The 25,709-nt window shown below is 38.1% G+C and overlaps 2 protein-coding genes and 1 long non-coding RNA gene across 4 annotated transcripts; 2 read left to right on the top strand and 1 right to left on the bottom strand.

Annotated features, from left to right (window-relative positions):
- The first annotated feature begins 13,029 nt into the window (after nucleotides 1–13,029).
- Nucleotides 13,030–13,651, top strand: LOC145008170 (uncharacterized). Its single transcript, XR_013663283.1, has 3 exons — nucleotides 13,030–13,162; nucleotides 13,241–13,464; nucleotides 13,548–13,651. It is a non-coding gene; the product is annotated as an uncharacterized LOC145008170 (long non-coding RNA).
- Nucleotides 13,652–16,003: 2,352 nt separating this feature from the next.
- Nucleotides 16,004–17,992, top strand: LOC145013183 (nuclear pore complex protein NUP160-like). Of its 2 annotated transcripts, none has more exons than XR_013664872.1 (7): nucleotides 16,004–16,123; nucleotides 16,210–16,292; nucleotides 16,636–16,679; nucleotides 16,820–16,852; nucleotides 16,936–16,982; nucleotides 17,164–17,352; nucleotides 17,866–17,992. XR_013664872.1 is itself a non-coding variant. In XM_078971987.1 (7 exons), the coding sequence occupies exons 4-6, from the start codon at nucleotides 16,827–16,829 to the stop codon at nucleotides 17,341–17,343; spliced, it is 267 nt and encodes an 88-aa protein (XP_078828113.1). In that variant the 5' UTR covers nucleotides 16,004–16,123; nucleotides 16,210–16,292; nucleotides 16,636–16,679; nucleotides 16,820–16,826; the 3' UTR covers nucleotides 17,344–17,352; nucleotides 17,866–17,992. The 2 variants fall into 2 exon arrangements, 1 of the variants encoding a protein (XP_078828113.1); XM_078971987.1 differs by having other exon boundaries at nucleotides 16,820–16,866.
- Nucleotides 17,993–23,418: 5,426 nt separating this feature from the next.
- On the bottom strand, nucleotides 23,419–24,778 carry LOC145011461 (transcription factor MYB62-like). The gene is made up of 3 exons (XM_078970188.1): nucleotides 24,505–24,778; nucleotides 24,243–24,372; nucleotides 23,419–24,095 (listed from the first exon to the last, which is right to left on the bottom strand). The coding sequence occupies exons 1-3, from the start codon at nucleotides 24,761–24,763 to the stop codon at nucleotides 23,597–23,599; spliced, it is 888 nt and encodes a 295-aa protein (XP_078826314.1). The 5' UTR covers nucleotides 24,764–24,778; the 3' UTR covers nucleotides 23,419–23,596.
- Between the last annotated feature and the right edge of the window lie 931 nt (nucleotides 24,779–25,709).

The raw sequence follows: 25,709 nt of genomic DNA, 5'->3' as shown, positions 1-25,709 counted from the left end.
CGATATTTGGACACACATGGACTCGACGAGTTGCCTGGAAACTCGGCGAGTCAACTAGGGTTTTCACGACTTCTCGAGTTCTGGAAGGACTCGACGAGTCAGTGAGTTGCACTCGACGAGTTAGGTCAACATGGACTATTGACCTTGACCGTTGACTTTGAATTTGACCAAGGGTTGACCAATTTGACTTATGGGGGTATTTTAGTAATTTGGGAATTTATGGAAGTGGATCATTGGTGGATGTAGGTGTTGGAGTTGGATCTGTATTTAGAGGAGTTTGACATTATCATTCAGAGCAACTTGTGAGGTGAGTTGTCCTCACTATACTAACAGGGTCGAAGGCACCAATGTCAGCCCTTTTGGATTTATATTCGGGTTTATTGCATGATATGCTTATTGATTTGCATCATGGTGGTTAGGATGGTGTTATGCTTAGTGATCTGGTAGGTAGATATCCTGATATATATAGGATAATGTTATGTTAGTGACTGGTTAAGTCGGTATCCTGGTTATAAGATGTTGCTATGATTTATGATCTGTTGGATCGGTATGACTGTTATATATGCTAGTGTATGATATTTATGTGCACATGTTTGTTTGATTCGGGGTTGGGTTGAGGCGGTCCCGCTTAGTGCTAAAGACCAACATACCCAGGGCGGACCGGATAGACTATAAGCCCGGGAGGGCGTACTTGTCAGGCCAAAGGCCCGACGAGCGGTCCGAATAGGTTGAAGGCCTTGCGAGGCGGTCCAGACGTGCTGAAGGCTCGGAGAGTGGTCCAGATAGGCTAAAGGCCCTATGAGGCGTTCCAATCTGTCACACCCCCAAACCGGAACGACGGAAACGTTCGGGGGCGGAGGACGTCATGTTTAGTATCATAACAATGCACAATAGTAAGCAAGCAACAACATCATCCATTGCATTAATAATATAATTTAATACAAGTGTGTTCTGTGTATAGTTTGGAAGACACCAAAATATGAATCAAAATAAAAGACGAGTCTCAAATGTGCCCCGTCTTCTCAAAACCTGGTCCAGTGTACTTGTCTACTGGTGACCTGAGAATACAAGTTATTTTGAAAGAGTAGATCAACATTTAAGTTAGTGAGTTCATAAGTATTTTAGTATCAATGTTTGTATATGTTTGATGAAAGTGTTTGTAAATGTTTGATGTAAATGTTTGTAAGTTGTTTGGTGTAAATGTTTGTATCTCCTAGAAAATCCTATATTTTCTACTTATAATGAAAAGCAGTCTACCACCAAGACCCGACTGTTTTGTATGTTTGTTCTTTTGTAAATGTGAGTGTTTTTCCCAAGTATGACTAGCATTACCAAAAATATAGTTTACATTACCGTTTATGTGAGAAGATCACAATGTGAATGTAACGGGAAAATAAAGATGTATTATAGTATTGTATATAGTAACTACCATTGTACTAACTACCTTAAACCAGTTGTTTAATTAAGGTAAAATGTGATGAGATTATAACCATACTTGATTAACTAGTAAAAGACGATGATCAAACTCGTCAAAATGGTATGACATTTGTCACCCGTAGACCTGCAGGTCCCACTGTAGCTAGCAGCAATGTGTAGGATGGTCAATCCCGTATAGATCTATACACAAATTCACGCTATCCCTCCAGGAGACTATGGTTACAAAACGTGACACAACAGTATATTGCCATGCCATGAAGTAGTGGCTCACATTAATGTTATAGTATTCTTGTATTTGTATAGTATGTTCTATCTGTTCTAGTGTATTGTATGTTCTCTTTGTATAGTATGTTCCTCCCTGTTTCTCGTTATAATATGTTCTTTCTGTTTTCTCGTTATAGTATGTTCTTTATGTTTCTCGTTATAGTATGTTTGAACTGACTCGTGTATGAACTGACTCTTGTATGTTTCATTGTACTAGAAATAGTGAGTAGTAGTCCTTTAAACTATACCTATTATAATTTTTTACTAGTAATGTTGTTTGAATGATTGAGTATGTTTGAACACCTTTGCTACCCAAAGGTGTTGAACTAATGTAAGAACTTTTATCTCTATACACATATACATAATATATAACTAAGATTCAAACGAAACTCGGATAAACAATCAATACCCTAAGTCCACAACCAAACAAGGAACATGAAATAAAGTGAGTTATTAGTCCTAAGCCCTTTCAACCTTATTTATATAACTATATCTATATAGACATGATTTTGACAATATATAAGTTTAAAAGAGTTTGATAACAGAGTTTAGCATATAAAAGAGTTTGATAAAACATTTTGAAATATTTTGTTAGATAACACAGTTTGAAGTATAAGAAATCCACTTGTTTGATAGTTATTAATCACATGTGATTGATACAATAACTATAATGTTTTCTACTTGTACCCCCCCCCCCCTAAAAGCATTTAAAATCATTTAAAAGATAAGTTATGGGTGTGAACTCACCTGTAGTGAGTGATACGAATGCAAGATCGATATAGGATGCTAAGTGTCAAGTGAAACCTCGAGCACAAACAGATCCTATAAGCATATAATGACACATATATGTATATAATTAGTGTATATAACAACTGTGACAACCCTATATTTTCCAAAAGCATTGTAACACTCGAAAGCCAAATACAACGGAATTAACCTCGAAAATAAAGTGTTCAAGTATCTAAGTTGGGATGCATCAAATATTAGATATCATGCCAAGGTTTCCAAAAACATAAAGAACGCTCAAAACCGGGTTATATTGAAGAAAGTATAACCACTCGTATATTTACGACACGACGTTAAAACATTATTTGACGTAAAAAGGTAAAATCTCAATATAATACATTCTTGCCTTAAGTATCTAAACAAAAGTCGTAGATCTCGTTGAAAGGTGAGCGTGCATAAAAAGATCGCCCAAATTGGACCTCGTATGAAGAAGTTACGAATTTTCAAAGTTTCGTAACAGTAGTAGAGGGCTAAAAAACTCGGATTGAAGAACGAGTGTTATTTAGCTATCGCCACCTAAACGGAAGTTGAAGATCTCCTCAGTGGTATTAAAACAATAAAAAGACAAACGAAAACCGACGTCGAATAAAGAACCTATGAATTTTTAACGAACTTTAGGAGGCCCGACCTATTAAAAATATATCATTAAAAATAAAGTCAAAACTAGCCGACGAAGTCTAAATGAAAGTTATAAAGCATAATCTCACCTACGCGTGGATATAAAGAACACGAAAAACGGAGCTCGTACGCGAAAGTTACGGAATTTAGAAGTCGGAAGCAGGGATTACGCCCCGCGTACTCTGGGAGTACGCCCGCGTACTAGACCCAGAGTCGAGTCTCATCGGCCCGCCCAAGCTACACTCGGCTAGACCCAAAAGTCCCATCGACCCGCCCAAGCTACGTTAGCTAGACCCGAGTCGTAAGCCATGACGCCATATTACGCCCCGCGTACTCCAAGATTACGCGCCGCGTACGGGGGTTTCCAGCCCTATAAATAGAAGGCATAAGCTTCGAGTTTAAGCACACATTCACAAACCTCCAGATACTCTCACACTCTTCTAAAGCTCCAGAGACCATTCCATCACCTTGGTTTCCGCACTCGAGCCCCCGACGAAAGATTTACGCTGCAGAGATCCCTGAAGAGCCCGACGACGCAACCATCCACGGTCGAAGTTCTGCTCAACCCTAGCCTCTCTCTTCAAACTTAACGAGTGAGTTCATACCCCTACTTTTCAATTCTTTTCACGTTTTAGGGGGGGAATACAAGTACATTACAAGTCAAAGTATCATTTCATAAACATAATTATAATATCGTTCTTATAGGGTTTTGATACAAAAATAACGTTATGTTTAAAGGGCTAATATATCACCAAGTTGTTCTTACTATATGGAAACATACTTTTGAGAAACTATAATGCGTATAGTATTCAAGTGATTCATACATTTTACATAAACATCTCGACAAATGAAATGCTTTCAAAAGAAGTAAAGTCTTTATTATCGTAAATCTGTTTATACTAAGTAATGTGAGACATTTAAACTTCAACGTACTCGTGTGTATGCATTTCAAGTCCTGTATTATATACCATAATCTCTTGGAGAGAGAGCGTGATACTTGTGTATAGATCTATACGGGATTGACAATCCCACACCTAAGCTGTTAGCTACAGCTAGGCCGGCAGGCCTGGGGTGACAAATGTCATAACAGTTCCAACGCCTGAAGAACGTTGTTACAGGCCATCAATGTCAATAGCATGGTTATAAAACTCACATTAAAGTATAAAAACAAGTTTGATTTACGAGATTCATCTATGCATTTCAGTTTTCCATTTTATTGTTAACACAAAGTTTATCACTATTATACAAGTATGGAAAACACTAACGCATTTCAACACGGGAAACTTTTCAAATCATTTATAGAAAATATTGGATTTTCTGAAAACCTCGTTCATCGATTTACTATCAAAAAGGACATACTTTTCAAAGCAAAACTCTTATGAACTCACCAACTTAATTGTTGACTCTTTTTCGAAACCACTTGTATTTCTCAGGGAATCACTAATACAGGTAACCACCAGCTTTTGGAGAAGGAAACACTAAGGATGTTTTATTATTGAAACATTTATCATCTCATTGTAATATTCTTTTGCTAATATGTATAACACAACAATATACGTTTTCATTATGTATGTGATGGTTGTGTTACTTTCTTTACAATATTCAATGGTTGTGATACTACGTGAAGTCATCCACCCCCGAATGTTTCCGCCATTCTGGTTTGGGGGTGTGACAACAACTAATCATGTTAGGGAACCACCTTAGGGACTAGGAAACACTTGGTATGAATTGTTACAATCACATATGATTGTTCTAAAGGTGTTTACGACCACACAAGGATGTGTTCACGGCCTTAGGAGTGTTCACGACCAAGAACACTTGAAGTGTTCATGGCCCATGCTTGGTCTAAGAAGGGTTTACGGCCCTATCATGATCACTTGAAGGGTTCACTACCATATGAAGGGTTCACGGTCGTAAACTCTTGAAGATCATGCTAAAAAGGGTGTTTGATTCATGGGGATTCAAGATCTTCTAAAGGATAACTAGTATATGGAAAGGATACTTACGTTTTGAAGCTTGAAGGGGTGTTCACGAACCAAAGAACTAGTGTGTGTGTGTGTGTTCCTGGTGTTCTTGGTGGTCTTGAAGATCTAACCAAAAAGAGATGATTTCATGGATTAAATCATAAGGTTTCACTAGATTAAGCAAGGTATCAACTAACAAATGGAAGAAACACTTACAAATTTGTCGGGATTTTGAAGTGTTCTTGATGATACTTGAGAGAGAAATGAGTGTTCCCGAGTTGAAATTGTGAGAAATGATGTAAAATTGAAGGGATATCTTACTTAAGGAGCTAGTTCACAGCCAAGGAAGGGTTTGTGGCCGTGAACCCTAGTTTATGGCTGTAAACTCCACAGGATGGAGTTTTCCGTCTTGAATACTGCACAATGAACTCTAGCAGATAATTCCTAACACCCAATCCTTGAATGTACTAGGCTTAGAACACTCAACAGACCATAAACAATGCTAAAAGATAGCAGAAACAAGTCTGACTTTGATTGAATTGAATAGTTGTATAAGACAGAAATTTCGGGTTGTCACAAGTCAGGCTGAAGGCTCATTATGCATGTTGTTTGTTTATATGATATGATTATGATTGTATAACGTTGGTATTTTGGGGAAACTCACTAAGCTTCGGGCTTACAATTTTTGATGTTGTTTAAAGTACTTCTGGTGATCGTGGGAAGGCGAAGGCGTGATCGTGCACCTCCTTATGTTTCTATGATTTGATTGTAACATCCCAAGTCAGAATTAAGAGTTCAGGGGGCAAAGTGTAAGTTGGAAAAGAGGAACTCGGCGAGTAGGAGTTGCAACTCGTCGAGTCTAAGCGTGTGTCGGACACATGTTAAGTGACCGGACTCGCCGAGTCGGAGGCTGGACTCGACAAGTCCATGCTGGAATGAGAAACCCTAATTCCTAGGGTTTGCACCCTATTTAAGGAGACTTAAGCCCCCATTTCGGCCCCTTATTACTCCCCTGAGAATCAGCAGCCCTAAAATCATAAGTGAGAGACTTGGGAGCATTTTGGGGCTTAGATAAGTGGATTTAGGAAGGAACTCTTGAATATTAAGAGCTTGGATCAACTAGGCTTGAGGAGATTTGGTTTACTCTTCAGTTGGAGGTTGTTTTGAGGTAAGGATTCGTCATCTTGGCTTTATTCCTTCTAGATCCACCTTTCATGGAGCTTTAGGGTTTGTTTGGAGGAATTTATGATGAGATCTTGATGCATGAGCTAGATTTGGAGTTGAAACTCCAGATTTGAGTTCTATATGGATTCTATGTGAAGAAAGCCCGTTGTGTAGATATGCAAAAGCCAACCCTAATGAGTTAAGTTTTAGCTTGGTTTTTGGTGAATGGGTCATGGAAGCACGTAAAGGTAGCAAATTTATGTTGCTAATGAAACCATTGGAACCCTGATCTATTGTTTGGAGCAAAGGAGAAGCTCTGTATTTTCAGATTATGGAATAACCCGTGTGGACTCGGCGAGTCTGGAAGAAGACTCGGCGAGTCGGGTAGGGTTTGGTCTGATTAGTCCCGTGTGGACTCGGCGAGTTGGAAGAACAACTCGGCGAGTCTGTTGAAGATTTCCTTGGACTCGACGACTCCGTTATTGGACTCGGCGAGTCTGGTCGTGGAACCATAACCTTTTCTGGTTAAGCCGTGAATCGGTGAGTTGAGCAGGATGGAACTCAGAGATTGTTGAACTCGACGAGTTGAGTCGTGATATGGGAGTTTTGAGTATGGGAACTCGACGAGTCAACGGGTTGACTCAGCGAGTAGGGTCAACCAGGAAGGTTGACTTTGACTGAGACTTGGACTTTGACCAAGGGTTGACCAATTGACTTCCAGGGGTATTTTGGTAATTATTGGTTTGGTTATTTGGTAATGATCAGTGGTGGAGTTCGTGCTGGTGGTCGGAGCAGCGTGGTCTTAATCCTTCAAGTCGGCAGTTGCAAGTGAGTTATCCTCACTATACTGACAGGGTCTACGGCACCAAGGCCGACCCTCTATCGGATGGAAATCCGGGTATTGTTGTTATGTTATTGCTTTGTTATATTTGCATCTTGGTAGTTAGGATGGTATACGTTAGGGACCTGGTTAAGGTCGGTATCCTGATAGTTAGGATGGTATATGTGTGACCGAAAGGTCTTATGTGCTATGAAGAGTATGAGATATATGTTGTTAGGTGTTATGAGAGCTGCATGTGTTATGTTACGATATGAGCAGTATGTTATGGACCGGAAGGTCATCATGTTATATGCGGTTATATGATATGTATGTGCTATGTATGTCATGTATGATAAGGACCGGAAGGTTAAGATGATATTTATGTATGTGCTATGTGTGCTATGTATGGTAAGGACCGGAAGGTTAATATGATATGGACCGGAAGGTCAACAGAGTATGGACCGGAAGGTCAACAGAGATATGGGATGGAAATCCCCTGAGACATTCGGATCTGATTTTCTGGCAGTGTATTTCCAGTATGGTGGTTACGAGGCATGTCGGGGATGGGTCCGGATCAGGATCGGGATCAGGAGAGGGTGTTCAGGGTGGATCAGCGCCACCCGAGGTCATTGGTCAGATGAGTACGGATGAGTTGGATGCCAGGATTCGTGAGATCCTGCATGATGAGGTTGCTGCTATGTTCCAGACTGAGTTGCCGGAGATGTTTGGGTCGATCAAGACCGCCATGGTTGAGTATTTTGATGAGCGTTATGCGGCTCTTGCAAAGACGACTGTCGCGGCAGCTGCAACGGCTGTAGCAGCGACAGGTGAAGGAGCCGGTCGAGGTTTTCTGTATTGGGACTTCGATAATACGAAGCCCCCTACTTTTGATGGATTTCAGGATCCGATCATTGCTATGAGGTGGTTGTCGGACGTGGAGGGTTGTTTCTGCATGTGTTCATGCTCTGCGGATCAGAGGGTGAGGTGTGCTCTGAACCTTTTAAGGCTCGGAGCAAAGGATTGGTGGAGGTTGACTACGAGATCGTATTTTGATGCGCAGCGGGCTGCGGTTACATGGGATCAGTTCCGGAAGATGTTCAGTACCCATTATGTTCCACGGGTTGAAAGGGAGAGGTTGGCTCAGGAGTTCTTGGAACTGGAGCAGGATTCGGAGTCGGTGACGGAGATCACCAGGATGTTCACTGAGAGGGCAATGTTTTGCCCTGAGTATGTTTCGGAGCAGTGTCAAATGCTCCGATATCTGAGTATGCTTGAAAGGGATATCAGGCAGTTTGTGTCTACGCAGAGGTGCGAGACCTTACTGGAGTTGCAGGAGGCTGCTCGGCGGCATGAGTTGGAGATTGAGTTACAGTTGAGAGAGCAGAGGCAGGCCCCGGTGCAGTTGCAACCGACGCCGAAACGGTCCAAGACCGTTGATTCCAGGTTGGACAGTCAGAGCGGCCGTACTTGTGAGAAGTGCGGGAAGGGTCATACCGGAGTTTGTAGGTCCGGTGGTGCGTGCCGCAAGTGCGAGAGAGTGGGGCATTATGCGAGGGATTGCCGTCAGTCAGCCCCGGTTCAGGATGTGAAGATTTGTTATCTTTGCCATCAAGGTGGTCACCTGAGAGCCAAATGTCCACAGCTTGTTGCTAGACCGGTGTAGGCTCCAGCACCGGCCACTTTGAGGATTACAGGCAGGGGCCTAGGTGGAGCGGAGCCCCCGAGGGCTCAGGGCCGAGCTTTTCAGCTTACTGCAGAGGAGGTCAAGGTAGAGCCATATGCAGCTGCGGGTATGTTTTCTTTTTGTCATCATGTCATCTTGTGATCATTGAGGAGTATTGTATATCTGCTAGTCTTATTTGCATGATTCATGGTATTGTATTTGTTCGTGTTTTCTCCTGGTTATCGTATGATTGAGGGTTTTGGTATTGGAAGTCGTAGTTGGTTAACATCCAGGAGGATGGTTGGTGGGGTACAAGGCTTTTCGGTCAGGATGTCAGGTATAGCAATTGCGTTTTGAATTGTTCCGTGGAGAGTCGAACTCCCTTGGACTTCGTGATGTGTGATGAGGTTTCTCGTTTAAAGGAAATTAGTTCGTGGATGAGGGGAGATGTGTTGAGTAGGGTTGTGAAGTGATGTCGGCTGGGTCACCGGTGAATGGGAGTTCGTGCTCTAAGTTTGGAGAATTGGAAAATTCTCAGGAGGATCGATAAGCGTTAGAGTTTGATTAGCTGTTTGGGATCCAACAGTGTTTTAGTCAGCCAAGAGTGTGGGTTGGTATGAGTGAGTGACAGATTGATGGGGCGGAGTACAGACCAAGGATTCCGGATAGGGTGATTGGTTGTTGTGAGGCCTAGGATTAGGCCGGGACCTGGGTATATGGAATGGAGTTGGAGTTCGGAACCCTTAGAGGGTTAGAACAATATGTATGGGAGAGATTCCCAGGAGGAATAGCTCGGGATGATGTATGGATAGTTTGAGCGGATCGACGAGACTGAAGGCCGGAAGGCGTATCGGTCAGGATGGAAGGCGTATCGGTCAGGCCGAAGGCTTGGTAAGGGGGTCCAGTCATGCTGGAGACTCTGTATGCGTTAGTGGATATGTATGCGGAGAATTGGTGATTATGTCGCCATGCAATAGCAAACAATAGGTCTGGCCCCGGTTATTGATCATGTTAGTGAAAGGTGGGGTATGGACTTCGATAGTCCTTGTGATCAGATTCAGAGTATATGTGATGTATAAAATAGCGATTACTCTACAAGGGATAGTGTAGAGTGGAGTGTGAGCACCGTAGCACTTGTCTGATCATGGGTTATGTATATAGTGGTACGTCCTTGGAATCTAGGTATGGGAGCGATCATGGGTTATGTATATAGTGGTAATTCATCCTGGGGATGTCTGATGGTATCGTCGGTGTGTTGGGTTTTTCCAACCCGAGGATGTAGAGCAGGATCAGCATGTGTATGTGATTGCAAAGGAGAACTCATGGGAGTTGCTCAGGAGATGAAGGGTGTGTCATCCTGTTAGTACGGAAAGAAAAGAGTTGGATTTGGAAAGGGATCGGGATAAGTCCCAATAGTAAATTCGATGAAGTTACGACAATCGAGGAAAGGGATAGCAGTTGGTACCGGGTCAGGACCCGGTGGCTCGTGGTAATATCTAGTTTTGCAAGAGACAAGTGATTGTGTGATTTGGGAAGGATGGAAGTATCATCGGGTGACCATTGGTTGATAAGTATGGTTGTTAGAGAAAGAAGCTGGTGGTCGGCTTGAAGCAGTTGTCATGACTCTGTGAGGGAAGAGTTGGAATTTATAGAGGTTGATAGCAGTGTTCGGAGGAACCTAGGTCGATTGATACCAGGAGGTGCATTGTGGGAGTACTATCTGGAATTGTGTGCTGCAGTAGGCTTCGAGGGCAAAGCCTAATTTAAGTGGGGGAGAATTGTAACATCCCAAGTCAGAATTAAGAGTTCAGGGGGCAAAGTGTAAGTTGGAAAAGAGGAACTCGGCGAGTAGGAGCTGCAACTCATCGAGTCTAAGCGTGTGTCAGGCACATGTTAAGTGACCGGACTCGCCGAGTCGGAGGCTGGACTCAACGAGTCCGTGCTGGAATGAGAAACACTAATTCCTAGGGTTTGCACTCTATTTAAGGAGCCTTAAGCCCCCATTTCGGCCCCTTATTACTCCCCTGAGAATCAGCAGCCCTAAAATCCTAAGTGAGAGCCTTGGGAGCATTTTGGGGCTTAGATAAGTGGATTTAGAAAGGAATTCTTGGATATTAAGAGCTTGGATCAACGAGGCTTGAGGAGATTTGGTTTACTCTTCAGTTGGAGGTTGTTTTGAGGTAAGGATTTGTCATCTTGGCTTTATTCCTTCTAGATCCACCTTTCATGGAGCTTTAGGGTTTGTTTGGAGGAATTTATGATGAGATCTTGATGCATGAGCTAGATATCACTACTAGAAAACAACCCTTTAATGACGCGCAAACAATGACACTCGCTGATAGAGGACGCGCATCTGTGGGTGCCGTAAAAAACAATGTCAATTTTGCAAAAATTTGAAGGATAGAGGACACGCATTTGTGCGTGCTCTAAAATTAGTGTTAGAAAAGAAAAAAATGGAAATGCGGAGGTCGCCTTTCATAAAATGTGTGTCGTCTAAATGCGTCGCTTTATAACATTTTAATGAAACGCGCGTTTTTAAGGCGGGATTTCACCCGCCTATTGAATCCCAAAAATTAACCCCCCCTCCGCCTCTTCCAATCAGCAAGAAAAAGCCCTAGCCTTTCGTCTTCATAGCAGCATCGCACCACCACCCAACCTCCGATCTTGCACCGCCAAGTGTCACCGACCATCTTCTCCAACCATTCTTTCCTGTCGCACTACACCGATAACAAAACCCCCATCACTATTTTAAACCACCCGTGATACACATCCTCACCCTCTCCTCTAGATCCCCATTCTCTGTAAAAACCCTTCTACCATTGATGATCAAATTGCACTCCCAAAAATTACAGAATGAAATCCTAAAAGAATTATAAAAAATCCCGCTACTAAGAAAAACCCCAAACAACCGGTAGTATTTTCCCTAAAATTCATGGACTCTCTCAAGCGATTTTAGCGATTTTATTTCCCCCCTATTTTTTTAGGCATCGATCACTTCTTAGGCGGTCTTTATATAAAGAATCCGAAAACATAAAATAGAGGCAAGGGAAAAAACGAGACGGGGTATTCATGAGGGGCAATCTCGTTTTCTTTGAATCTGTTATTGTGTGCGGTGGATGTTACGGCGATGAAACTCCTGTGGGTTAGATCGACACCCTTGATTTGTCCGGTTGTACCGGATGAGTAAAGTATCCCCTCCGTATCGGCCTGTTGTACATCTCCGCTTGAAGATATCCCATCTCTGCTACAAGATACAAACATTGACATAAGTTCACTGGAAATCAAGTCGCTGGTGATGGTCTATCGGTGAATATTGCCAGAATGTCAAAGAATCAACTCTATGATATCATGTCCCGGATGAAGGTAAAAACACAAACCCCTATTTTTCTGTCTTTTTCTTTCTTTTCAAATTGATGTTTCCTCTGTTTTCCCCAAAATTTACAACAAGTTCGATGTATGTCGTTGCTGGTGTTAAATGAATGCGAGGAGTTTAGACTAAATCGGATTCGTATTTGAACAGAACCAGGATCAAGCGAGACAAATCTTGATTCAAAACCCTTTACTCACTAAAGCTCTCTTTCAGGTCTTGTTCTTATCTAATATCTAGGGTTTACTTTTACTTATAATTTTTGTGTTTTTGTTCTTATGATTCAGACCTATTCCTGGTTTCTAATTCTCCTTCAACAAATCAACGTTTAGGGTTCCATGTAATTCCTGATGTTTGTCTCTCTTCTTTCTTTATACCTTCAGACACAAATAATGCTAGGAATCAAGTAAAATATCACAACTAATTCTTGTTTCATTTTGCATAATCAGTTGCTGATGTGGAATCAAGTAAAATATCATCTCCTACCACACAGGAAGCTGATATAGTTGTTGAAGACCAGCCAAGATCACCTATACTAGGGGTGAGTTTATTGCATGCTAATAATAAAGAAAAAGTGGAAGTAGGAGGAATTGGCGAGAAAGGGACCCCACAAGTTGATAGTAGTCCATTACCATTGGTTAAAAAATGTCTTTTTTCGCTGAGTCCTGTCAATTGTGATCTTTGTACTTGCGACATTGGAGTTTGATCTCTCTTGGGAACTTGCTAGGTTCTCTACTTATTCTATTCGTTCATCTGGAAAGAGGTATTACTCTATATTCATTCATCAGATACAGTAGGACTGCTTAAAGGAAGAAAATATTTATCGCAAGGAAGAACATATTTATCGCAAGGGTATTCTTGTCATTTGTTCTTTGTCTTTTTTAGGGAGGAACCCTAAATCTGATAAGGAAGAAAATATTTATCCGAGGGTATTCTTGTCATTTGTGCTTAACAGACCAAATCCACAGGTCATTGTGTCTTGGAACGGACTTGTAGTTTCATCATTTGCTAAAGCATCCAAGATCCTCAACAACGAACCTGATGTAACAAAATTCAATTTTCCTGTTGCTGGAACTGATGTAAGATTGAATCTTGAAATAAAGATGAAAAAGTTTACTAATTTTCATGTTTTAAATTAATTATTTTTGTAAATTTAGCCACAGGAGTACATGGAGGTTGCAAAGAGATCTTTGGTGTTCATAAAGGAAAATCTTTACGACTCCCAATCTAGAAGGCTGCAACACAGTTTCAGGAAAGGACCTTCAAAAGCTCCAGGAATCTTGGATGATTTAGCATCTTGATTTCAGGGTTGTTAGATGTGTATAAGTATGGTCGTTAGATTCCATGGTTATCCTGGGCAATTGAACTTCAAGAAACACAAGTATTCCATCTCGCAAACTCTGTTATTATATATTTCTATTTAGTGAACCAAATTTTAGCTTCTTTTCTTTATCTGGTTTATAGGATGAGGTGTTCCCTGACAAAACTGGAGGTGGTTATTTTAACACCACAAGAGAAGATGAGAATGATACTCTGCTGCTCAACTCAACCTATCGGTCAACTTGTGCAATATAGGTGGGTAATAGGAGTGTTCACAGTCCGGTTTTTTCGGTTTTCATATTAAACCAAAGCCAAACCGTTAGTAACGGTTTTTGTAAATCAAAAACCAAAGTCAAACCGTTAAAAAGTAAAAGCTAAATCAAACCGAACCGTTACTAACGGTTTGACTCCGGTTTGGTTTCACGGTTTGTCCAGCCCACATTACGGAAAAAACTGTCTCAATGGAGCCTGCTAGCCCCAGGCACATTCGTCTTGTTTTTCTAACCTGATAAATGCTCCTTTTTATAGTCTTTGCATTCCTTTTGTTATTTCTCTACCGGCGATGTGGGAGGTGAGATTTTTAAACTTTTAATTATTCTTGTCTTTTACACAACTCACGTAACATGTTTTCTTCTTCTCTTCTTTTTTGTTCACTTAAGAGGTGCCTGATGATTTGATATGCATATATTATAAACACAAATATTTAATATGCATGTATAAAACAAACAACCGTACATATTTATTTTTCAACCAAAAATGTATTGTATATAACTATATATACACTTCTTATATAAGTGAATATGCATATATAAAACATACACATAACATATTTGTTCTTTTACATATTATCATATTACGTAACACAACACATTTCTTATAAAACAGAATATGCATATATAAAACATACACATAACATATTTATTCTTTTACATATTACCATATTACGTGATACAACACGTTACATATTTATTATTTTACATACAATAAACACACATTTTTTTTTATATATAATTTGTTAATTACATATAAAAAAGTTATATATATATATATATATATATATATATATATATATATATATATATATATATATATATATATATCCTACGGTCCGGTCCGGTTTTATACGGCTTGAAAAATAAACCGTGAGCCAAACTATTCATTATGGTTTCAAGAATTTGAAACTGCAAACCAAACCATAAAGAACAATACAAACCATGAAACCAAACCGATGACCGGTTTGACCGGTTTCAAACCAAACCATGAACACCCCTATTGGGTAATATTAGAAGCCTTGAAATGCATGCTTATGACTTAATCTTACTTAGAGTTAGAGGGGTTGGTATGATTTCATAGGAAGGCTCCACACATGACATGTTGCTTGAGGAGCTTATATATGATGTATGCAACTACTAACCTACCCTTGCAGAAAGGTTAAAGGTATTTCACTAGTAATCCAAACTAGAGGGGTGCATCATGCATGCGTATTCCACCATATATAGTGTGACTGCGATAGTATATGAATACAAGCTTAATACATAAAGAAAAGAAATGTGTAGTGTAGTGTAAACCTACCATTATCTAATCTATTAATTTAATGTAGTAATCTTTGGTTCTTTAACATTCACACTGCTTCTTTTATATGATGTGTTGTTCATCATTTCAATGCAGAATTTCGCAAGATCTAAAAAGTGTTATATAGCCTTTTTCCTCTATTGTCTTGTTTGAAAGAAAGCATGCTCAGGCTTTGGGTTCAGGGAGGAGGTTGTATATTTACATTGCGATGGCGAGGATAACGTCGATGATGAAACCGAATCCGACAGTGAATTAATCTCCGTTGAAAACAATTCCGGCTTCATCACCGCTTCTCAATCTCAAAGTTGTTCCATTGATCCCTAGCCTCAAACTTACAGGTTCTCTTCATTCATTTCGAGCTTTGACCATTGATGTTTCATACTATATCAAATCTCTATGCAACTGTGATCAATTTTGAGTGTAAATTATCAAATCTAGAAGAAGAGCACATAAGGATATCGTGATTTATACGAAAAATTCATACTGTTTATTTTTAAATATCCATGATTCTATAAAATTTTCACTTGAAGAGTAGATATCTCAGTCTTCTATCATGTATGTCATTCTTAATAACAATCAATAGAAAAATATGTGAGCAACAAAGCCAGACTAAAGGGGCATTCAGACCAGGCCTAGAGTAGACCAAATCTGTCAGTAGCAATGAGAGTACCTTTGACTCCTTCCTCCCTCTTTTACTTTGTTTTCTTGTTTTAAATGTGTAAACCAAACTGTTTTAGAAAGAAAAAGAACACATTTGCATTTAAGTAGAGCACTTAAAGGTTTGATTTAAACAAGTAAAAACAAAGGGTAAATGCCACCCTTGGGTTCTCTGGTATGAATTCTGACTAATTATCACTAGAACAAGCATGTGGTGACTATTAATTTCATATGTGAATATTAATTTCATATTTCCATTGCATGATTATATCTAATTAAAAATTTTAATTGTATGCTAATTAATACTACAGTCTTCTTGTGTGGAATATTTGATAATGATGAATGACAATTTATCATCACTTTTCCCACTAGCTCAATTGGATATTGGTGGTATACATCTTGATTCTCATTACTTATGTGCCATTATATCCACCCTTGTTATCCTTCCAACAGTTTGGCTGAGAAACCTCAGTTACTCTCCTATATTACAGGTTCTAATTTCTATATCCTTCAGTAATTTTCCTTTTTTACTCCTGACTGAGATAAAGGGACTAATTCCAGAGGTTTTTTTGAGCAGCTTTTGGAGTTGTAACATTGGCAACTGTGATTCTATTTTGGTGTTCTTCACACTACTTGTAGCTTTAATAGTTCCATATTTTGGTAACGGACTGTTTTTATTAAAACTACATTACATTTTTCGTCCTTGATTAAAGCTGTTTTTTTTTTTATGTAGTTTTGTGTCTTACTTGAGGTTTCTTGTAACATTTTCGGTCCCTGTACCAAGTAAATGACTACTTTTGGTCCCAAAAATTTAGTCATTTTAGTTGGAACATAAACTAAAAACCTCAAAATAAGGACCAAAACTACAAAAGAAAACATGTTGGGACTAGAATTGAAAAAAAATCAGCTATACATAAGAACCAAAATGTAATTTATATACTTCTTTTTATACAAACAACACTTAATATTAATTGTGAATTGGTAATCTTGAACTCATTTACAGGAGTTGTAATGGCCTTGACCGGATTTGTACTCATGATGCTTGTAGTAAGTTTCACATTTTTATTCTTCATTTTATGAATAGTTTCACATTTACGAGCATGATCTTATCAGAAGCCCTTGTTTCATTACTCAAAGTTTGACAATCTCTGTTAGTGCCATTTATTTTGTGATTCTTGTTTCAACAGGTGTGTAATGGCACAAACAATCAAACTAATTTGGTCAGTTTCAGAAGGTCACTAATTAACATGCATGCATCCAATTTGTTTTGTTAGGACAAGTAATAAATATATTGTTCTTGCAGTGGGAATACTATTGTTGCTGAGCTACATGGTGAAGTTGGGTGGCCAGGTAAGCACTTGATGTTTTATTCTAGAAAAATAAATGTTTATGCATATATACATACATACATAAATATGCAGATAAATCTGTTACTTGATCATCAAAGTTTTTTCAAACATCAAAATCGTGTTGATTCAAAACACCTTCCAAATCCCACCTCTTTCATTTGTATATTTGTTTTTTTTTGAAGCATCTTCTAGCTATGGTGAACCAAAATACACTCAAGGAGAAAACATCTAGTGGTATGCAGGGTGTAAACAATGAATGGTGCACACTTCTTCCCCTTCTTGGCTGTTGTCTTCTTTCACAAGCACAACTTCAATCATCATGGGGTTCTACTGAAAAGAAAGTTAATGAAGCCATTTCTTGATTTTTTTAGGTATGTGTTATGTGACATATCATCCACTAATGTATCATTTATCATTCATCATCTTTTAGTTTGATGGGTATAGATACAGAAGGGTAAAATGGTCATTTACTTGCATTCAAACAGTTTATTCATTTAGTAAAAAAAGGGACATATATATAGGTGTGTTTCTTATTGACCTAACAAATACAAAGGGGTAGAATGGTCATTTACTTGCATTCAAATAGTTCATTAGGGGGTGATGCTTTTTGACGTAGCACATACAAAGGGGTAAGATAGTCATTTGATTTACGCACATTCAGACAGTTCATTTAGGCTAAGAAAGGGACATAGGGGTGTTTCTTTTTGAATTCATATGTACAGAAGGGTAATAGGGTCATTTACTCACATTCACATAGTTCATCCAGTCAACAAAATAGACAAATACGTAGTTGTGTTTTCTTTTTGACTTAATGCACTTATTAATATGGCTATTATTATTATTTATTGCTATATGTTAATGTTATTTTTTTTATTAATATATAGGTTAATTCGTTCGGAATCTAACACAGCTAGAAGAAGGTCGTGGATACTTTCATTTGGACTTGGTTATACAAATAGGTTCTATAGTTAGGGAAAACCTCTTAATAGCAATGTACAATTAGGTCCCCTTAATACCAATGTATTACAATGTATTGTATTTTTGTATGACATTAACTTTTGTGCAATGTATTATATTTTTTGTATATGGTATTTTATTTTCTATTATGAGACATGAAATGCAAATTTAATTTGAAAATTAGTAAATCTATAAATAATATTTTTTTAAACATTTAAAATTATGATACGCAAAAATGTGTGTCATCTTCATTTATGACATGGCCTTTCTTGACAGGGGCTTTCTTGATACGCATTGCGTGTCATTAACACGCGCGTCGTAAGGTTACGACACGCGAATGTGTGTCGTCTTCCTTTATTACAGGGCCTTCCTTGATACGCATTGCGTGTCGTAAACGCGTGTCGTAAATGAGCGTCGTAAATGCACGTCGTCTCTCTTTATGACAGGGCCTTCCTTGACGCGCATTTGCGCGTCGTCTGAGCCTTTTACGACGCACAATGAGCGTCGTAAAAAGCTGTTTTTCTAGTAGTGTATGGAGTTGAAACTCCATATCTGAGTTCTATATGGATTCTATGTGAAGAAAGCCCATTGTGTAGATATGCAAAAGCCAACCCTAATGAGTTAAGTCCATTTTAGCTTGGTTTTTGGTGAATGGGTCATGGAAGCACGTAAAGGTAGCAACTTTATGTTGCTAATGAACCATTGGAACCCTGGTCTATTGTTTGGAGCAAAGGAGGAGCTCTGTATTTTCAGATTATGGAATAACCCGTGTGGACTCGGCGAGTCGGGTAGGGTTTGGTCCGATTAGTCCCGTGTGGACTCGGCGAGTTGGAAGAAAAACTCGGCGAGTCTGTTGAAGATTTCCTTGGACTCGACGACTCCGTTCTTGGACTCGGCGAGTCTGGTCATGGAACCATAACCTTTTCTGGTTAAGCCGTGAATCGGTGAGTCGAGGGACGACTCGGTGAGTTGAGCAGGATGGGACACAGAGATTGTTGAACTCAACGAGTTGAGTCGTGATATGGGAGTTTTGAGTATGGGAACTCGACGAGTCAACGGGTTGACTCGGCGAGTAGGGTCAACCAGGAAGGTTGACTTTGACTGAGACTTGGACTTTGACTAAGGGTTGACCAGTTGACTTCCAAGGGTATTTTGGTAATTATTGGTATTTATTGGTTTGGTTATTTGGTAATGATCAATGGTGGAGTTCGTGCTGGTGGTCGGAGCAGCGTGGTCTTAATCCTTCAAGTCGGCAGTTGCAGGTGAGTTATCCTCACTATACTGACAAGGTCTACGACACCAAGGCCGACCCTCTATCAGATGGAAATTCGGGTATTGTTGGTATGTTATTGCTTTGTTATGTTTGCATCCTGGTAGTTAGGATGGTATACGTTAGGGACCTGGTTAAGGTCGGTATCCTGATAGTTAGGATGGTATATGTGTGACCGGAAGGTCTTATGTGCTATGAAGAGTATGAGATATATGTTGTTAGGTGTTATGAGAGTTGCATGTGTTATGTTACGATACGAGCAGTATGTTATGGACCGGAAGGTCATCATGTTATATGCGGTTATATGATATGTATGTCATGTATGATAAGGACCGGAAGGTTAAGATGATATTTATGTATGTGCTATGTGTGCTATGTATGGTAAGGACCGGAAGGTTAATATGATATGGACCGGAAGGTCAACAGAGTATGGACCGGAAGGTCAACAGAGATATGGGATGGAAATCCCCTGAGACATTTGGATCGGAAGATCCCATGGAGTTATGGCCTGGAAGGGCGTATGTGCTGTTATGGCCTGGAAGGGCGTATGTGCTGTATGTAGTATTTTGGGGGTAACTCACTAAGCTTTCGGGCTTACAGTTTCAGTGTATTATTTCAGGTACTTCAGGAGACCGTGGCAAGGCGAAGACGTGATTGTACTGCTCCTCAGTTTTATGTTGATGTTTCTGGGATACTCTGATAATAAATGAATTGAAAACCTTTTGTAATAACTTAATGAATATGGTTGTTTTTGAAAAGTTTAAATTGGTTGTAAATTTTTACGGTGTTACATTGATTCTGGGATACTTTGACATTAAACAATTTTGAAAACATATTTGTAATAATTATCGGTTTTTGAATGGTTTAAAAAGTTTTAAATCGGCTTTATTTTTATGGATGCGACATATTGCTCTTCTGGAACCACTAAACGAAAGAAAATGAGCTAATCAACTTCAACATCACCTTCGATCTCTTACAACACGACCACCGATCTCCTTTAAAACCATCATTGATCTCCTCCAATGTCTTGCATTTTGGATTTTTTGTTGATATGTAATGTCCCAAAAACCATAACAAAAATTTTCATTTTGAAGAGCAAACAAAATAGTTTCATAAACCATAATCATCAAAATCATTGCTTAACATGATATCATAAAGTAAGATATATCAAAACATGTATTTTTCTCAAAATATAAAACCACTCGAAGATGTGTACAATCATGCTTTTGTCTTCCCTTGATCCTCAAAAGTACCTAAAATATTTAAATCCACAACTATAAGCCAAAGCTTAGTGAGAATTCCCAAAATACCTCACACAACAATTCATATACAATGCATGCGCACACACATGAACCTTTAGTCTGACTGGACCACCTCACAAGGCCTACTAGACACTTGGACTGCTTCTTTTGGGCCTTCACTTTGCCTGGATCGCCTCACAAGGACTACAGGACGCCTGGATCAACCCCTTGGGACTACAGTCTGCCTGGACCGCCTTGCCCGGCCTACAGTACAGCTAGACCGCCCCAGGTATCTTGGTCTTCAGCGCATAGCATGAATGCCTCAACCCAACCACAATATGAAGACATATTCACAAAACAAATAATAAACCAACAAATATAGATAATAATAACAAATCTACCAGACTAACATATCACTACAACATAACAACATCCTACCCACAAGGATACATACTGTAGTACAAAGTATAGTGATAAAAATCACCTTGCAGATCAGCAGATAATCAAAACAACTCACACAAGGAAAAGAATTGGTACGATGAGTCACATATACGACGAACATAGGAAAAATCCTCAATCTATAACCCAAACCCTCAAGTTGACCAAAAGCTAACTAGGTCAAAAAGTCAACTTAGTTGGTCACCACGTTGTGGCCAACCACTGGCCACGACAAAACAATCGTTTTCATACCAATTGCCATGCCATGACAAGCATGCCAACACAACATGGTAGCAACCCAAATAGACAGTCACGAGGAACCCCTCTCTCCATGACGTGGGGAGTATGTCGTCATGCCGTGGGAATTGCTCTTGGACAACTTAATTGATTAAGCCCTTAATCCATTAAGCTACACTTTCATCTTTTCTAGAAAACTTCCTAATATCCATAAGCTTCATAAAAATCCTTTATTTAAGGACATGCATGTCCAATGCATGTCTTGAACTTAGTTATGTAAAAAATGGTAAAAATGAGGTCAAAAGCTCATGTAAACCAAAACTCGACCAAACTTCAGATCTAGAACACTAAACCCCAAACGAAAAATGCATAAATCCTAGATCTATAAGCATAACACATAATGGTTTGAACTTAAGGACTTATAATGTACCAAAAATATGCAACATGGTGGTGAGTGAACTTGCTTGCTGGATCTTTGCTCAAGGCCACCTCCCCCTTCTTCTTCAAAACCACCAAAAAGCTTTAAGAGATTAACAATGGAGGCTAGGGTTTGATCTAGGTAAAAAAGGAGTGATGAAGGTTGAGGGTGAGCAAACCCTGGCCATCACATCCCTTAAATAAGGCACAGACCCTAGAAAATAGAGTTTTGCATCAAACAGTTGCCACATCGTGGCCAACACCTTGTCATGTCGTGACGCACATAAGAAATACGTGTTAACGACGAGGCCACATCGTGGTGCCTTCCCTCACCATGTCATGGCCACCCAAAACCTCATATATTTAGTATTTAAATGTCAAAACATAAAATGAAGTATATACATGAAACTAGGTGTTACAATTCTCTCTCACTTGAACTAGATTTCATCCTTGAAATCCTAGGTCGATAATAGCTCCGGGTAGTGCTCGCGCAGCTCCGTTTCGGGCTCCCAAGTCCACTCGGAACCCTTCCGATGATGCGGCTAAACTTTAACCAAGGTAACCACTTCATTACACAAGGCCTTTGTTATCCTGTCCACTATTGTCACTGACCTTTCTACATAATTTAGACACTCATTGACCAGAATGTTGTCCAATGGAACCACTACTGTATCGCCAACCACAAGATGAATACCTGCAAGCCCGAAGTTTCGAATGAAGAAGTGTTAAAACCATCAAAAAATACGTATCGCGAACACCATAACATGAAAGATTCCTACTACGAGACGACTTGAAATATTTTAAAAAATCACATTTTTTTTAGAATTGATTTTAGTTTTCATTAGTTTTTTGTAGTATTTTTTTAGTTATATCGTATGCCGTTTTAGAATTTAATTTATGTCATTATAATGTGATTTTTATTTATGTCAATGTAGTGTCGTTTTCTTTTAATTAAATATTGTTTTTAATATTGTTCAATATATTTTTCGGTTTAAAATTAGTATAAGTTTATTTTAAAGATTAAAAAAATTAAAAAATATTATGTTTTATTTTATTTTGAATTTTTCTAAATAAATTAAATTAAAAATAATGATATGGGTTGAAAAAAAAAAAAAACAGTGAGTGAAGAAAAGATGATGGGGAGGCAGTGGATTGAATGATTTCACTCCGACCACCCTTATCGAATGGTTCTTATGAATCAATCATTGATTATGGCTAGAAATTTCTGAAACTTCCACTTGTTCACTATGATCTTTCTTTTCCCATCTTCTCCTAGCAGTATTCCAATCAAACCTATCTCATCTCATGAGCTTTTCGATTGCGATTGATTTTATGTTATCTTTTTCCTTTGTGATTGTGATGGATGTAGATCTTTCTCTGTGTCGATCGAAAGCAATCATGTAACAGTGATTTGTAATTTCATATTCAAGGTGCACCGCATATTTGACACTTTGACAGGCTATATGTCATTATTTTTTAATATCACACCGCAATAATGGGTGGCATTCTGCAATATAGGCGTTATGTTAACAAAAAAATACACGAAATTTTAATTTAGATTTTAAATACAGATTTTATGCATATAGTCATATTACTTCTTTAGTGGACAAAAGACAAAATATTCATCCAAGAAACCTGATTTTTTTTTTTTTAAATGTGATAGTGACTCTTTAAAATAATTCACAATATCAAGGTATTTAACAAAAAAAAAAGGTAAAAAAATTCCGAAGTACAAGAGAAAGATAAAAGCAAAAAGATTCTCATTAACATTGAATATCATTTGCAAATATGAAGTTAGTAGAGGGCATACACGTCTTCTCACTTCCAAACAAGACTTGAGTAAACAAAGGTGGGTCCTCCTACCAACATGTCGTCACTTCAATCAAAAATATCACTAGCTAGCCCTTGTAATAATTTCTAAAGTTTAGCTTCAAGTTCAATGGTATATGATTTTTCAAGAGAAAATACATAAAAAAAACATATGTTTCCTATCTTTTTGCCAATATAAAATATATATATGTATTATGTTATATCAGGATCGCTTTATTTCCCTATTTACCACAATTGATCCATGTTCCAAAAAGTGTCATTGCTTATCCATTCCGCATCTGTTAACTGAAAGTCTAGGATTGACATGTCACTAGACCCCAACTCTTGCACGTCTGGTTGATTTAGACTAATCTTGTCAAAGTTATTGTTATCCACGTTGTAGCTATGGCTATGGAGTGAGGTTTCATAGACATATGGTAGTTTAAATCCTGAGGATTCTGAATTGCTTGAGCTTGAATTCATGTTCTCCATCATACCTTGTGGTTGAGGAATCAAGTTCTTTTGATCAACTTCCATGGTTGAGGTAGAAGTAGACGATGATGGTGATGTATGATCCACCTTTTCAAACAGTCTTGGTAGCCAAAATTGTCGAAGTGCTTCGACAAATCTCTTGCTATTGGAGTCGATCTTAAGATGTCGAGCTTGCTTTTGTACCTTTGTTCTCCAGTAGTTCTTGATTTCATTGTCTGTTCTTCCAGGCAAGTGTTGTGCGATTTTTGACCATCTTTAAAACAATACATGGAAATTTGATATTAGTTTCAAATTAAACCGTGTACGATAATAAACAAATATATATAATTAGTTTAAAGAGAGCAAAACGTTTTAATAGAAATCATTTGAATATTGCATGAAATTAATATATTAGACTCACCTATTACCCCACTTGGAATGGAGTTCAAGGATCAATAGTTGTTCTTGTGGGGTAAGATTTCCATGTTTTACATCTGGTTTTAGATAATTCAACCAACGTAGCCTACAACTTTTTCCCGTCCTCTTTAATCCTGATAAAAAGATAAACATAAAACTTAGAAATTAAATTAATGTTTATATATATATATCTCCACAAAAATAAACACTTCAAACTTGACATAGTATCACAAAGATCTTCATCATCTTGTTCTTTACTCAGGTACCTGAAGATTTTGCTAGCGAATTCCAACGACCTTCTCCATGACAAGTGATGTAATGAATAAGAAGATTGTCTTCATCAAGTGTCCATGGTCCTCTTCTTAGCTCATCAAGTTCTTGTTCACTGCAAGAATCAGTCATCTTCTTAGAAACCCTCATGGGAGAAAGTAGTGGGAAATAGAGGAGAAAAGTGTGTTTTGATGGTTCTTTTGTGTTTAGAATGATTGGGTGTGTGAAGAAACGAAGTGGAGGTTTTATATGCATTGATGATGTAAAGAGAACCCCAAGATGGGTTTTATTTTAAAAGGTAAAAAGAAAATCATAAAGTACACACAAGAGATATTCCATTGAACTTAGGAGTCATCAAAGTATATTATATTGATATTTTTAGAAAACAGTAAATATAAAACTTTTTTGCTATTTTTCTTTTAAATTTAGGTATATTTGTGTATATTTATTTAGTTTTTTGTTTTCAATCAAGTTATTATCTTTTCCATATTTTTTTTATAACGGCAAGTTATTATCTTTTCCATTACTTTTACAAGTACATTAGAAATTAGATTAGATAGTCATATCCAAAAAAATTAATACTGTAAAGATGACATAATAATGATCTTTTAGATTGATACTATATTTTAAAAGAGAGTTGCCCATATTTCAATGCTACAAGCAGCAACTCGTTTGAAATCTTTATACGGTAGATTAAAATTTTGTCACGTCTATGGCTAAGAGAAGTTATAGTTTAATACATCACCTTAATGAAAAAGAAAACTTTTGGAAATTAATGCCGTTTTTTCTGCAGAAAGTACAGCATTTAATACATAAATTACGATTGATCATCTTACCCATATATATATATATATATATATATATATATATATATATATATATATATATATATATATATATATATATATATATATATATATATATATAAAGGAGAAAAATAATCAATTCTGGATTTATGGATAGATACAAATAGAAGGCGAATGAGAATTTTTCAAGATATGGATTTGTCATTATCCCTACATTACATAATTGAGTAAACTAATCAAAGTGTGCTCTTTGTATGAACATTAAAAATGTGACCCTTTCCAAGTTTCTTGACACTCACAATGGCTGCATGCCTCCCTCTCTCTCTCTCTCTCTCTCTCTATATATATATATATATATATATATATATATATATATATATATATATATATATATA

The sequence above is a fragment of the Lactuca saligna genome, chromosome 8 (assembly GCF_052625555.1).
Source record: "Lactuca saligna cultivar CGN05327 chromosome 8, ASM5262555v1, whole genome shotgun sequence".
Classification (NCBI taxonomy): domain Eukaryota; kingdom Viridiplantae; phylum Streptophyta; class Magnoliopsida; order Asterales; family Asteraceae; genus Lactuca; species Lactuca saligna.
This window is presented reverse-complemented; position numbering and strand designations above follow the sequence as displayed.